The sequence below is a fragment of the Anser anser genome (genome assembly GCF_964211835.1).
Source record: "Anser anser genome assembly, chromosome: 2".
Lineage (NCBI taxonomy): Eukaryota > Metazoa > Chordata > Aves > Anseriformes > Anatidae > Anser > Anser anser.
The window spans coordinates 95,100,854-95,117,015 of record NC_139721.1 but is presented as its reverse complement, the minus strand read 5'-3'; the positions used below and the strand labels follow the sequence as shown (position 1 = coordinate 95,117,015).

General features: G+C 42.2%; 2 protein-coding genes across 17 annotated transcripts in view; one reads left to right on the top strand and one right to left on the bottom strand.

Annotated features, from left to right (window-relative positions):
• The window catches only part of ADTRP (androgen dependent TFPI regulating protein), a 33,657-nt gene extending 21,473 nt beyond the window's left edge, over positions 1-12,184 (top strand). Inside the window, exons 4-6 of the mRNA XM_083824356.1 lie at positions 1,472-1,587; positions 5,847-5,998; positions 12,056-12,184. Coding sequence (XP_083680482.1) covers positions 1,472-1,587; positions 5,847-5,998; positions 12,056-12,099 — 312 coding nt within the window. The 3' untranslated portion in view covers positions 12,100-12,184. The remainder of the gene's footprint in view (positions 1-1,471; positions 1,588-5,846; positions 5,999-12,055) is intronic.
• Positions 1-16,162, bottom strand: part of LOC310894361 (transmembrane protein 170B) — a 76,281-nt gene that overhangs the window by 11,249 nt on the left and 48,870 nt on the right. For 3 of the 16 annotated variants that reach the window (XR_014579833.1, XR_014579834.1, XR_014579837.1), the window contains 4 exons: positions 13,646-13,938; positions 9,415-12,471; positions 8,224-8,327; positions 184-3,240 (listed from right to left, as the gene is read on the bottom strand). The gene's annotated coding sequence lies outside the window, so the exon portion shown is untranslated. The other 13 variants (XR_014579835.1, XR_014579838.1, XR_014579842.1 and 10 more) reach the window with 12 other exon arrangements.

Sequence of the window (16,162 nt, the reverse complement as noted above, 5' to 3'; positions counted from 1 at the left end):
ATAAGAACGTTTAGAAATAAAAATGTTTAGAAATATGTTTTCATGTATGCATTTAAAGACTGATGTACATGTAAAGAATTTCATGTGTATTTTTGGCATCTCATACTATAAATACACAGCAATAAAACTTTGACACCATGCTACCATATCACATACTCAGCACAGTTTCTGACAAATATATACCTTGAAGGTAGTAGAACCATTCCCTTTAGACAAGAGGAAACTTCATATCATACACACAGCAGGTTGGGTTTTTAAGGGAGAAACAAAAAATCATTAGTTTCATGTTTGTTTGTGTGTTTTTTTAAAGCCTATGTATCTTTTTCTGCTGTCCTGTTCCCTTCCCCCTATCATCTACCCATGAAAACATTTGCTTAATTATGAGCATTTTAATTGAAAATCAACAACCTCTGCAATAGTTTCCTCTCATTGTACCTCATTGACTGTTTTTTTCTGTGTTGTTTCCCAACATTGTTTACTCCATCTGTCCTAGGTATTGAGATTTATAACTATTGTTTGTTTGCACAGTGAAATTTACAAGGTTTTAGCAGGGAAATTTCATCCTGACAAATTATTTTCTGAAGTTGCCACAAATCAGCCGACAAGGTGAGGCATTAGCATATCAAGAGCCCCACTTTGCTCATTTGACATCCAAGCCCATAAGGAGTTGTGCTGTGCCCCATCCTCTCCATGGGTGTACAGGTGAGGAGCATCCTCCTGGAGGCAGCTCCCCAGCCACAAAACATTCAGTGTTTCTGTCAAAAATCCTCCTTGCTCCAAGTTACCTTCATAAAGGGCCTTGACGCTGATGCTATTTAATACAATTCAAACTCTGACAAAACAAAACAAAACAAAACAAAACAGGTCCTCCAGCAAGCTGACTCTTTACTGACTCTTGGTTAAGCTTCTTGAGGATCCTTAATCATCTTGAATTACAGCTAACTTAAGTTCTCTGTCCTTTATCACCACATTCTTCAGTTTACAAAGAGCAGAACAACACTATATTTGCAATAGAGTAAATGATAACATATAAAATACAGTAATGACCTAAAGAAAACATGAAGGCAATTCAGCAATTGCTTAATGAGTTCAAGAACAAGACTTCTGTCATCCTCAAACGCACATAACAATGGACTTCAACATTCTTTGTACTCTAATGGGAGTTACAAAAAGCTTTATTGCATTATTAAATGTAAAGGAAAGATCACCTATTACAAAATAACACAGATCTTTCTATGGGTGGACCTCATTACAATACCTTTTACAGCATACTAACAAGAAAATTTCAGTGCTCGTTACTGTAGGGGTACTTCTTTGCTATGAAAAATGAAGTAAGTGTATATGTATGCAATTACACTCAGTATTGTTAAACACCCCTTTGCCCACATGCTGGCTCTTGAGCTTTGTGAGCAGCAATGAATGAGCATGAGGCATCGTGACCAGTCTGTGACAGACTCTCTTTTCTCCTCAGCACACGGCAATATTGCCAGTTGCTCTCCTGGAAATCCTTGCCACACCACATCACTACCCAGCAAAGAAGAAGGGAGTGATCCTATTAGGATGTACTGCTTTTCTTTATATCATTTGGTAAGAATTACATACGTTAAAACATTTTCTTTGAGTAATCTGCTTTGAAAAAAACAAGGCCAAACTCTGTACTTAGACTAAGTTCCCTCTCACACATGGTAGACAATAGTCTGGTCTGTGGGTAAGTCATTTAAAAACAGGTGAGATCCATGAAAACTATTCCCAGACACAGGCAGAGCAGGTTTCTTCAAACTCAGTACAGGTCCTGAGACCACACTTTGTATCTCCTGCTCTTCTGGGGTCTCTTTAGAAAGGCAGCTAAACTGCCGTAAACTGCAGGGCACTTTGAGTTATTTCTGCTGGGCTGGAGTTCTCCTTTCATCTCTACCAGTAGCACCAAATTTACCCCTGCTTGTTGTCTTGCCTACTGCAAAACCACCAAATCTCAAAGGTCTGGGAGTCATGGGAGCAGAGGAGGAATAGCAGTCACTCAGTTTGGTATTTGGCAGGGACACGACTAGATTTAGAAACTTGAGTTAGAAAGTGATACTCAAAACCAGGTGCAAACTGACGGGTACCAAGGAGGCATCTGTCCCACTACCACCTCCCACTCCATCAGTGGAAAAATCTTATGTTCCCAGTGACATGAACCAACTTATCTCCAACCTGTTAAACTACATCTAACAGGGCCTCTGCTCTGTCCATAGCCCTCCATCCACCTCCTTTATGTGTCATACAGCCCTGGAGCTAGGCTTGCATCCATTCCTGCTCATAGCATCCATGCCCTAGTGCCGGGGTCCAGAAGAATGGCCCATCCCATCTAACTACAGGAAGCTGCCAATGTTTCCAACGACTTGGAGACTCAGCTCTGGAGTGGATCTGTGTAGTTTCAGGGTATGCTGTGCTATCAGACAGTTTCCAGAGCTTAGGAAGCACCTGGGGCCTAGGGTGAAGGACACAGAATAACTGGTCAGTAGAGAAGGGATTTCTCCTCACACAAATCTTTCTGAGAAGCAGCTGGAACTATGTGGGGATCCAACCTTCCCATTTCTGCCCATCATTTAGCTAGAAAGCATCTTCATTGCACTGAATGACAAACTGGAACAGACAATAAGCGTCACAGATGAAACACTCTTGCAATTTAAAACCTGTGAGAGTAGCTTTGGAAGCAATGGACTTTAGCACTACATTATGTAACCAAGTTTGGAGCCATTTATCCTAATCCAGGCCACAGCCTAATACGATAACAATTGTCAGAGACACGTGTTGTCCCCCTAGGTTCTTTTCAGTCAATCCTGCCAGACATCTCGGTGTAAGCTTGAATTATCCACAGGACTACCAACCTTCCTGGCTCCCCAGTGAAAGTCCTGCCTTGGCCTTGCGGGTCACACATGGATGCAAAAGCAAATTGCTAGCATGCCATGCTCACAAGACAATCCCCTCCTGCCCCAGATTTCCAGCCAGGAAAAGTTAGTGGTGCAGGCAAGCACAGGTGGAACCCATACGATCAGATGTTGATCATCCTCCACATTTGAGTCATCGCAGTATCTTTGAATTGATGTTGCATGGTGCTGCAGGCGTCCTGGGTTCCTTATAGTGCTTGTCCCGTGTCCCAGGACCCCAGTACCTGGATAAAAGCTCCTTAGGATTTCAGTGCTGTTGCTTTCTCTCCTCCTGAGGTATTGAAGAATCTCCCATCTGCCTTCCTTTTCCCTGCAACCAGAGACAAAAGATTTCCACTAATAGAAAAGGTTTTCAGTCTGCACACCAAAATCTTAACACGTGTAGAAATTTTATTCTTGGTCTTGCAACCTGCTGAATAAATAGCCCCATGTGGGTGCCTTATGCTTCACAAGCAATGCAGAGTCCTCTCTAAAAGCCTCATCTTGAGCTGTCACCGTTGTCATCACACTGTCTCCTCCCTGCTATCGGTGGGCTGAGAACTGCCAGTTCCCTGCCAGGCAGTGGGAAATCATGCAGTAGTTGACTCCTTGCACCAGGTGCCTACCTCTGAGCGAGAACTCATATGTGGCCAATATGTTTTCTTCTCCTTTTTAGATCTTCCCATTTAATAATTCCTCAGGGATTTTTTTTTCTTCCCTCCAGCAAAGGTGGAGCTCCCATTAGCATATCACCTTCCCTTGGTATCTATATGCTGTCCCTCAGTCCTACAACACTTTAATAACTTTGGTTATACCCAGGCTGTTATTTCAATCTATTTTCTCCATAATTCTGGACATTGTATAATAACTTATTGCTGTAAAATCTTGGTAAAAAATAGAAATGTGGAGAAACAAAATGTTCAGAATAATAAGCCTCTGAATCCTAATTGTATGTTTAATAGGTGATTACCCACAAGGAAAAGCAATATGCATTTGCAAGTTGTGGGGTGCATTTTATGAAATCCTTAGCAAAACAAACAAACAAACAAACAAACAAAAACTGTCAATCATTCTGTGGTCAAAATAAGTAAACTCAAGAATCTGAAGATATGTCCCAATATAAAATCATGGCTACACGCAGCTTCCAGCAGATCAGAAAGCTGAAAGTGCTTTAGTGCTTCTGAACAGTCAAGTGATTTTTTTAAGTTCAAATTTACCAGTTGAGGTTCTTCCTATCAGGCACTCCAGCTGTCCAGACTAGACCAAGATAATCTAGTTCCTCATTATACAAAGACATTTGTCACTCTCTGGTTTACTGTGAGAGACACATTAAGAAAATAGCAACCCCACAAGGTGAAGAACACTTGCTGATATCTGCACCTGGTCTTTGGTATTTCTGCTCAGCTTCCTCCTGGCCTTTGCACAGGCTTTTTTCTTTTTATTATTGTTTTGCAGCCCTATTTTTTTGGTGAGAGAACCTCTCTTGAATCAGGAAAATTAGTCTCTACACCTCACATTTTCATGCTCAGCCCACACAGCTCTGCCACTAATCCCCTCCAACTCTCCAATCTACCCCTTAGCTGGGGATTAACATCTCTCTCTTCAGAGCCAAGGTAAAACCCAGCCACTTTTATGCCCTACCCCTTCCTTCTTTACTGGCAGAAATGAGAAGCTATCCTTTCAGCTGTGTGGTTTTTTATTTTTATTTATTTATTTTTTTTCCTTAGCACTCCCCAGTGTCTCATTTTGGTGAAACGTTTTCACTCTGGTGGGTCAGCCAGTTGGACACTTCACTTTGAGGCATAACACTCCTGGCAAGGTGGCAGGCAGGGTGTCTTCAGAGAGAGTGGCGTTGTATTCCCATCCCAGGCACACAATGGGGGTGGCAAGTAAGTCAAACTCCACTGGTGTGTTTTCCAATCAAGAATTAAACCTTTTAGGACTTTTTTGACCCAAAAGATCTTTTTAAGAAAGTGTTGCCCTATACTAGAAACACAGCCTTGTAGCGATCACTGGAAACCAGCCATATTTTTAATATTCTTTATGTACTCAACACAAATATATATAATTTAATCTACAGAAATAGAATTTTCTATGGTTTATATTTAGACACCATTTTTATGTTCTTAAATTGAGACACTTGCCACCAGCCACTCTTAAAAGGTGTAAATAATGAAATTAATGTCAGTGAACTGGCAGCTACTAAAAGACTCCTTTGGAGAGAAGAAATAGGCACAAAGAAAGGGCCTAAGTAGAAGAAAAGAAGCCCTATAAAGCAAACATATTCATCCTCATCCTCTTCTTTCTTTCCATCTTCCAAATGACACCTTGTAAATGGCTCTGGAACAAAAGAGCAAAGCAGGTACATCTCTTTCCCACCCACTTGTTTGTCCTCTCCTAATTTTGGATCAAGAGAAAAGAGAATTATTCTTGCCCTGTTGACTCCTTCGCCATTTCTTCCCACTTCTCCAAAGAGTGTTCAACAGCAGCAGGATAGAGACAGTGAGAAAACACACTTTTGTCACCATAGACCCTCAAGATCTCGATTGGGACTGACAAGCTGCAGTAACTGAAGAGGAAGCACATATATGAGAGCTTATTTGAATAAGCCTCGCTTAGCATAGAGAAATGCACACCTGTATTTCCGAGTATTTTACTATTTTACTGTTATTTTACTGCTGTAACAGCCAATGCCACCAGGGTTATGGCAGAGCATTGTGTGCATTTCAAGCTGCACTGAAACCCATCTAATTTAGCAGCAATTCAAGTGTGCTTCACAGCAAATAGCCCAAATGCCGAGGAGATGTATCAACAGCTGAACTAATTTTCTCTGCATTAAGATTGTTTTGATAACTCAGCCCTTTAGCAGTTAGAAATCAACAAGTGGTTCTTCTAACCGAATGGTCCTAACCAAAGGTCATTTCTCTCATTGTTTAGGGTCCTGTGGATCTATTTTGTAACGGGAGAGTGGGTATACCCTCTCTTTGCTTCCTTCAGCCCAGCTGGGCTAGGAGCCTTTTTCATCAGTAACCTTGCCATCATCGTCTGTTTCTACAACTTTGGAGAATTTCTCAACCGTATGATATGGGGTCAGTCCAAATTTTGTTTTTCACATCTATATGTATGAAAAAGAAAAAAAAAATTATCTACAATGAATTCCTGTGATTACTGGGGCAGGTGGGGAGAAGAGGAGGAGGACCCATGCACGCTGGGGATGGAGGTGGCATCTGGGTGATTGAGATTGCCTGGTTCTGAGTAGTAACTAACAAACAAAACTAACCAGAGAAAGATTCCCAACCCTACTAAACAAACGCGTGAGCCACTTTTCTCTAATATGGCTTGAGAAGCACCTCACAGCAGCATAATCACTGGATTTTGAATTTGTTCCCAAACAATGGTCCAGAGAAGCAAAACACCGCTGGCTAAAACTCTTACACCTGCATCACATGGTGTTTTTCAGAAAACTAACATGTGATGTTAGATGGGAATGGTTTACTAACAATTTATAGGAAGGCATTAGCCTATCCAAGTGAAAGCACTGCAGTGGCTCTGTGGGTAAAGCAGCACTTTGGAAAGTTTTAACAGACTGTTGAGAACATCTCCCTTTGGCTTCAGTAGTGGTACAATCAGTAATGAATTAAAGAAAATGAGTCAGGCTATTTGGACAAGTGGGCAGTCAGAAAAAATAGGTAGTTTAGAAGGATGACAGTTGGAAGAGGAAAGAGAACTGATGAAGTGTGGGACTTTATTGTTATTATTATTTTCCCTTCTGGTTGCCTCTCTTCTTTTTCATGCAAGATTAAGTTTTTGAGGATGAAAGTGTTTCTGTCAGGAAAACGTGTGTATTTTATTTAGGACAAATGTGTGAACATTTGCAATTTCTTAAACTAGATTTCTGATGAAAGAAAAAGCCCTGCAGAAACACCTCTGAAAGTAAACAAGACAACCTCTCTCTGTTCTCAGGGAACATCTGATGCCTGATCCATTTTGTGAAGTCTCACATGCCTGTCAAGCCAAAGTAGAGTGTCTGTTGCTAGTCTCTCACTATCCATACTCAGCTACCTAAAAGCAGCAGATTGACTTTCAAATGTGCTGAATAACTTCAGTGGTTCATACCTTTGCAAATAAGACACTCGGTCTACATGCCCATGTTTGGAAATTTTGGCCAAATTCTGTTCTTGCGTAAATATGATATGTGATGAAGAATGCTGGTAACTGAAAACAGATCTGCAAGCATTCTGCACTAGCTCTGATTTAAGAGGCATCACATAAATAACAACTACTACTACCAGTAATTTTTACCCTTTCTATTTAATCAAAAACTAAGCCACCACCACAGTGTAGGTCTTATATGAGATATCAGGACTCACATCATTTAAGTATCAGATTTTCTTCATCAGTGAGTAAGTATTAGTAATTTCAAGTCTCGAGCATGCCTGGTACAACCGTTGAAGATAATAAAAATAAAAATAATTTGATTCCTAAGGTGTTAATTGACTGGGCTAAAAGTTGTGCCAAGCAGAGATCAAATCAATTGTAAAAAAATAGATGCATTTTGAGCAATTGAGTAGGTAAATATATTCATGTAAGAAAGATGATAATTCAAGAGATTTCTAGGAAACTGGAGCAAACACACAACTTTCTTTTCTGTGCACACAGAAAGGCTGAAAAGCACTCCCAGTTGTGATAGTATTAGTGTAACGTCAGAGAATATATATGAGCAGAGCATACATGATATCCTCTGTCGATGTCTGATGTGCTCTCACAACCCAAGGAGGCCCTCTGTGTGTGGTGGGTCTGTCTCTCCATGCATACTTGTATTTTTCTCGTTGCTTTAAATGCATCCTCAGCTCTTTACCTCCAGGATCGATGGCATTCCCTAGGTTTGCTGTACACCAATACAGAAAGCGGCAAGCTGCACCCCAATATCTGGCCACTCCATGGTATCTGAGCCTGCAGTTTGATAACTTGGGAGCTTTGGGAGCAATAACATCTCAATGAGTTCCTGCCCACCACTCCCCACTCTTTCCTATTCCACCATAAATGCCTGTTTCTTGCAGGTAGGGGTTGTTTTTAACTCAGATCATTTTCCTGATCCATTTTCCAGCTGTGTCCACCCAGGAGAAAAGCAGCACTTCCTTAAGCTGGTATTGATAACAAGATCCCAATAGTGTTGAAACACAGCCAGAGGGAAGCCATTCCAAATGACAGTGTGCCAAAGTCTTAATATATATATGACTGAGACAAATCTTCTGCTCAGCATTGCCAGAGTAAAAACAGCTGCAAATAGAATGAAGATGCAATTCCAACATACCTTTCTTCTTGCAGCAAAAATGCCTCCATACACTTTTTTTCATTCTACTCATTCCCACCTCAACTTCCCATCCCAGTGGGAAAGATAATACAGTTAAAATAACCCTGTGGAAAAAACACACACATGAGAAAAAAAAATATATATATATGTGGTGGGAAAGGACAAAGCTCATCTGGGCTGTTGTGACCACCCTTTGCCCCAAAGGGAAAGGCTCGGGGCAGCTACTTCTTTTTCTTTCCTTCCCACTTAAGGGAATAAAACTGGCTGAGATTGTGCCCACAGCAACTGAGATAAGCTGTGTTTATTCGAGGAGGCAAGAAGCGATTAATAAATAGCTCTGCAAGAGCATCAAACCTGATTTCCTGGTGGACTTGTATTCTGTGGAGGATAGTAGGCTGCAAATGGAGCTTGTCCCACAGTGCTGTGCTCTGTAAGGACTCTCCTCCATGTTCCTTTGTAGCCTCAGGCCACTACCACTTCTGCTGAAACAAAGAGCACCAGCTACAAATGGTTTTTTTTTTTTTTTTTTCACCCATAAAGGTATATTTAGCTCCAAATTATTGCAGAGTCCATGGATGGCAGCTTCCAGCTTTGAGCAAGGAATTTTTAAAGCTATGTCCTGTGCACCACCAAAAAGATGCAGTATCATTTCTGAAAGCAGAAAATCCAGTTTAATAACATAACCTTGTTTTTCCTTTTCAGAACAGCCAAAAGATGCCAGACCCTATATTTGTTTTATTATTTATAGGCTAACTGTTTCATATAGTATTAGAGGTTTTAAAAATGTATTATTTCTCATTCGCCTTTCCCTCCACTTGCACAGTTGGATTCGTGGTAACTAAGGCAACCCAGCTGCACAGGCTGAGAGGCACAGAAAATAGTACCATGTAATGACTTTTTGTTTGTTTGTTTGTTTTAAATCCCAGAGTTTCTAGAGTACTAGACAATGTTGAGCAATACACAAATTCCAAAGAGGTTAATTGGAAACAATGGGCTGATTCTTTCGCTGCCATAAATTTACCTCAGCCAAGAATTTGGCTGCAGGGCCTGAGTACCAAAGATGTACCGTGTGATAGCTTCTCTTGTTCCCCACGGGTAGAAAACTTCACACAGGCAACTGATCTCACATTACTTTGACCAGCAAAGCTGTAACCCTCAAAAGCAAGGCAAAGCAAAGCAAAGCAGTTTTACCTCAGGTTTTGCTCCTGGTGACACAAACAGATCCACGGGAGACATTCAGATCAAAGTTCTCCAAATCAGACAGAGCAAAATTTCATATGAGGTTTCTTCTCTGGCACCAGTGTTTGAAGCTGCAGGGGATTAATTTGCCTTTTGTCTAGCAGACCTGATAAAATATTCAGCAGCTGCTTCATTTCAATATTTTGAAATGCAGGGTAATGTGAGCAATAGGTGAGCAACTAGCAACAGCTTCCCACTCTGCAAGTAATTTAAATGCCTGCTGAGGGACACCATGCAAATCACTTGCAAGGTTTTACACCCACAAGGTCTCTGCCAGATCCAGAGAAAATGTTCATCCCCAAGGACGTCTTCCCAAATTGTCCTTTGGGTGAGAACCCCAGGGCAGAAGGGAAGGCTGGCTGTCAGATCAGGGGCAGCAGCTCCAGCAGTCCCAGCAGCCAACCCCAACCCTTGGGGATCACTTTTCTCTGCAAGGGAAAGCTTTGGGCAGCAGCTGGCTGAGAAACACCAAGGACAGGGCAAAGCTAGTACTAAAAATATTTCTAAAGTAGGGGAGGCAATCTGGTGTATTGCAGTGGATAAGGCAGTACAACGAGGTTTGCATGTGCAGCAAGAACAGTTGCTCTCAGGAAAAAGAGGAAACCTAAAGTGTTAATAAGTGTTTACCTAAATGTAAAACATTTCTCATGCTCAGGGCATGGATGGATGTGCTCTTCCAGATCTTCTAGGAGCTCTTGAATGTCTTGGAAAGACTAAGCTGAAATGTATTCACTCAAGGCTGAACTGAAGTTAGAGGACAATCTTTTCTTGAACATATTTTCCCTCTTCTTTTTGAAGTACTTTTGTGTGAAATGCATTTTACAGAACCACATAATGTGTTTTACCAGCTGGTTGTTTTCCCTGGGTTTTATTTTTGTACTTTTGTGCTTGTGAAACCAAGCTCCCTTAACACTAAGTGGCCAGCTATTGGGAAACCCAACCTGTATAATGGCAGATGGGTCCGTGCAAAATAAAGTAATCATAATACGATCAAATTCTTGATGCTCTCATTTTCCCAGCAGCTACTGAGTTGAGCTTGCAGAAACCCAAGTGGCAATGAGGGGATGCAAAGGGTAGCTGCGTGGGGTAAGAAGTTATTCTACTGGTGTGTTAGCACAGGCTTAAGAACAGCAGGTTTTGTATGAACATTAAAAAGCTCGTGTTCCGCAGGTAATTATCAATTTAGACACAGAATCCACCCTTCATTATTACAGTCCTCTTACTTCTTTAGAGTCCAGCATGGATTTTTTAAACAGAGCTTCCTTAATGGAATACGTCTTTATTTGTTATATCTTGCCTTTAAAAACAGAGTATAACAGTCCAGGGTGTATTCATTTCTTTCATCAAACTAATGATGTTTTTGTCTACACTATCACTATATTGCCAGTGACGAATGGAATTCAAGTTTAAGAGGATTTAACAGCCCAGAGTTTGCAAACCACATACAAATACTTACTTTTGCCTCATCCATTCATCCTTGTTGTGCCACAATCTTGTGATGGCATATTTATATCCTTCATATTTGTCACTCCCCTGGGCTGCAGATTACCCCCCTGGCACAGGAGTCCAGCTATTTAAAGGAAACCTGCACCATCTGTTGCATGCCCTAGCTATGCTGACAAGTTTATCTGATGATCCACTGGAGGGAGGGGGACACATTGGCGGAAGCTGTGGCTACCCATGGCTTACATTTTCATCAGTAGGGGCCCGACATTAACAGGTGCTTGCTAATACACTGTCTCTGACCCAATAGGCTACTCTTGTGTGTTGCTCCCCCCCCCATCTTTCAGCATAAAATACAGGTCAGCATAAAATACAGGATCATTTAGGAGGGAAGAAATGCTGGGACTTTGTTACGTATCAGCTCAATTGCCATATGCAATGCAGGCTGGAGATAAATAAAATACAGCATTTACTGTGCTTCAGAGTCTCTGAGCTCTACAGACAAGGAAAGCACCTTTGAAAGAGGGTTCCCTGTGAGTAAATGGTCATCAACAGGGAAGAAGAAAGGCTGAAACAGTTTCAGATGATATGGGTTCCCAAACATACTGGGTTATTTTCCACGCTTGGTGCCCCATGGCAGCACATCTGATCTCTGACTCAGAAAGCCGTGGCTGTCAGTAAGTCCTGTGCCATCCTGGCCAGCTATGTGAGCTCCAGACATACTAGCTGCAGGGTTTAGTATCTGCTGCATTTTCAGACGAGCTTTCTTTCTTTTCATGTATTCTTGCACCAAACTAGGTTTGCTTGGTGGCAGATACTTTTTCTGCTAGCAAAGCACCATTATTCTCAATGGATGTGGTCTGTGGTAGATTGCAAGTCATTACTCCAGAAACTGAGTAATCCTTCACTTGTCAGGGATATCCCAGGCTCATCTGACTTTTGCAGCACTTTAGGCACTAGCAGCTGGTCCAGCCTGCCTTTCTCCTAATCTCAGGCAGGTTCAGTTCCCCAGGGCTGCTGACAGGCTGGGGACAGGTTCGCATCCTCTGCCCAGCAGCATGTTTGATCTATAAAAGGACTCCGTATTGTGCGTTTTTTTTTTTTTTTTTTTTTTTTTTTTAACAGTCTGTTCTCCTCTGCCTCGGAACAGGAGATTCAATAGTAATACTGGACTACAAGCAGAAAGGCAAGTGAATGCTCCTTTTCAAGCCAATCTCTCCATGAATGCTGAAGCCATGAAGTAGAGGAAAATAAATGCAGCTGTGATAAATCCTTTCTCCAATGCACTGCAGCTTCTGGTGAAGCCATTTTGTCATCAGATGTATGGAAAATTGGTGGAAAATATGAAATGTTTGCCTCTTACATGATAAATCCACAACCGCTATGAATCAGAAAATGGTGTTAATCTGTTTACACACATTTCACGTCTCTTGCACAACATACATGAGGATGTGTCCATGGTTAAAACTTGTCACTGGTAAACAAACTCCCTCACAAGCTTGGCACTGCTCTGTGAGGGACCTGTAAGTGCTAGCCAGATCTTGTTTGGATTGCCCTTAATCAGGTCTGAAAAAAAATAAGAGGAGGGATAATTTTAACACTGCTGTGACTTCCAGGCTAGATAGATAACAAATTGTGCTAATAAGGACTGCAATTTGGAATGTCTGCTCAGAAAGTTCACCATGAAGCCAAATTCTTCTAATGAGAAACATTCTGGAATACTAATGTGCATAATATCTCCCCTCCATTTCAGTAGGAAATCTGAATGCAACACTTTTTTCAGTTAATTTTGCAGCAAAAGTAACATAATTATACCGACTGTATGATTGCTTTGACAGAAAGCATGTTAATTTAAAGCACTGTTTAACATAAAGCTGCCTGCCATATAATTACACTCCATTCACATGTTTACTAATCTTGTTCAATATAGTTGATTTCTGTTATTAGCCCCAACATCTTGTTAACATCTAAAACACTGGAGATGTACTTTGTAAACTCCAATAAACAGGCAAAACTGACAGTAGTGGAAGCGTTCTTTAATGTTCAAAGTGAAAAAGAATGATCTCTTTTTATATTTAAGATTAGCATTGCATTTAAATGAGGATTTGAAACTAGTTGCAGTACTTTCGTGTCTAAACTCTATCTTCATTGCCAAAACCCATAGCTTAGAGCTACTGTGTATTCAGTTCACTGGGGTGTTATTTTCATCTTTTTAATGCTGCTGTAGCTTAGCAAAAATGAAACACATTTTAAGCTGCCTGTGAGCAATAAAAAAAATTGTGTGTACATAAGATTGTTCTCCTCACCTGTTTAAGCACCTGATAAAGTTCTAGTCTGTACTTGACACACTAGGACTAACCTGCAAAGTAAGTTAACTGTGAGACATACACATTCAGCAGTTCTCATTTTATTTAGGTAACTCACTCCAGCTAACTTTGCAAGGGGAATACAGATAATTACACCCAGATTTTCTGTTGAAGTTGAAGGCGAGCATGGAAAGGATGCAGCTGAAAGATGCTGGTCAGAGGAAATATTTCAGAGAGGCAGACAGATGAAAACCATGAAATGAATTAGGGAAGAGGAGAAAGTTCAGGAGATTCCTTATATGGTCGTATTTTATTATGGTTATTATTTTTGCACTGATAGTCTAGTGCAAGCTTTTTAAATGTCAGAAGCTCAAAACAAAGCCCTGGTTTTGGTCCAGAAGCTCAAAACAAAGGGGCTGGTTCTTTCCCCGTACCTTCAGCCAGAGGAGTTGAAGGGCAGACCTGAGCTCTTTTTTGTGCTGTGATTAACTGTGGCATCTGAGGCTGAAGACTTTCTTGATGGACTGCAGAATAGTGAGGAGGACTGCTTCTTGCTTTGGAGAGGACTCATGGAAGGCTTTGCTCTGTTACGTTCTGCATGCTGCCGGAGAAGGGTTATGCTGGGTCTGAGTTATGTGCTTCTAGAAGGAGTTCAGGAATGCTCGTCTCCAAAACACAAGTGCTGGTATCTCAGGTTGCTTTGCTCCTTTCTCTTACACACATGAAACTATGCAAGGAAGAAAGCATATATTGTTGATCGCAAACAAATATTTACCCCATGATTTCAAAAAGGCTTTACTGATGTACGCCAAGTAAGGATCTGGCCTTTATAACATTTACACTAGATTTCTCTTCCAATCTCTTTCTCATTTTGTTTTGAGTAAGCATGCAAAGTCAGTCAGAACTGTTTATTTATAGCAGCAGATTATCACGGCTGTATAAATTAGAAGTTATTACTGAATGAGATGCCTGCCCACTCACACAGTGCAGCTGTATAGGAATCCTTTCATGCTGCTCCACTGTACACAGTCTAGAACGGGAAGAAAATTACATGCTCCCAGCCAAATGAAAGGACTACTGCTCAAACCCTTGGGCGAAAACACAGCAATTAATTTTTTCCTCAGTACAATGTGCAGTATGACAACCACAATTACCTAATACTCCTTAGACCTGCCACTTTTGTTTGGCAGAGAGAGAAAATGAAGGTTTAAATTCACCAGAGAGAAAAAAATCAAACAACAAAAACATACACACACAAAATATATAACATACTGCTGGACTTTCTTTTTATAAAATTGTTTCTTTGTCTGTTTTGTTTGTTTGTTAGGGTGGGACAGATAGAGGAAAACTGATTGTTGTATGTGACAGACCAGCTCCAGCAAATATGGACTAACCCCATACACTCACCCAGAGTTATTTTCAGCAGAAACATCTAGAAACCAATATCCACCATGTTGAGGAGCTTTCACTCTAGTGCACACCTTTGTAACAGTTTACTCCTGCAAAAAGCATAGACAAGTGCTAATTTATTCCCTCCCCAATTTCCCACACAGATTTCTTGGTCTGGGTCTCTGCCAGGGTTTAAGGTTCACAATCTGACCTCAAAAACATAACTTAGGGCTGTTCCAAGCCTTCAGTGGAAGTTGCTGAAGATTTACTTTGATGGATACGGGGCCAGGATCTGGCATGCAGGAAATATGCATTTATGTTGTACCAAAGCATCTAAAATAGTTGCCCAGTGAGGATAAAATTCAATTGGAGACCTTGCATTCACTTGGCAGAGCACATAATTAAATAATTTGTGCCACAAAATTAACCAACAACTCTCAGGGGTATTGGGAAGAGAAGGCTTTCAGTCAACCCTGAGAGCCAAACAAAGACCCATTTCCCAGGCAAGGTATTCGATAACCATCGGAATAAAGCGGTCATGTTCATATACGGATGGGATCGCAACCCTTTTTGTCAGCATCCATCCGCGCTGATTGTCTGCCCGCCCCAGAGGAAGCCCTTACCGGCTGCCCAGCCTACAGCTGCGCCTTGCCGAGCACCGGGAGCCACCTTTCTTCACCTGCCCCCTTCCCAGCAAAGGGGACCCTGACCCGTCACCCTCACTTCGTGTCGGCTGCCAACACCGGGACATTTTGGGGGGCATTTCCCGGCTCCCGAGAGCCTATGCGGGCGGAGGGGCAGGGGGTGCCCGGCCCCGCGGCTCTGAGGCGCCGCGGCGCCACCTTGTGGCCGGCCTGCGGTGCAGTCCCGGCGGGGCCGCGTCTCTGAAGGGCCAGCCGGGCCTCGGATGGGCTCCTCTAACGTCATCATATCGCCATAACGTCACGTACAGAGCCCGGCTGTTGCTGTGGGTCGTGACGTCATCGGGGGTGGGGCTGTTCACCGCTTCGACGTCACAAGCAGCGTCACATCTCCCTGCAGGAGGTGTCACCTGGATGCACCACACACACCATGTGTCTGTACACCTAAACTGTCCCCAGCCCTGCACAAAAAAAACACGTTTTGCCCCACTGTGCATCATCTCGCACACAGCAGCATGCTATTAAGTCAAAATCACAGGGATAACAAATACAAAGTGGGTCTTTTTAGTGAACACAAGCAACCAGGGAGGTGATCGTCCCCGTGCTCTGCTCTGGTGAGGCCGCATCTTGAGCGCTGAGTTTTGGGTCCCTCAGTATGGGAAGGACATGGAGGCCCTGGAACATGTCCAGAGAAGGGCTATGAAGCGGGTGAAGGGCCTAGAACACAAGTCTTGTGAGGAGTGGCTGAGGGAACTGGGGTTCTTTAGTCTGGAGAAGAGGAGGCTCGGGAAGAGACCATATTGCTCTCTGCAACTACCTGAAAGGAAGTTCTGGGGAGCTGGGGGTGAGCCTCTTCTCGCAGATAACTAGCGACAGGACAAGGGGGAATAGCCTCAAGTTGTTCCAGGGGAGGTTTAGGGT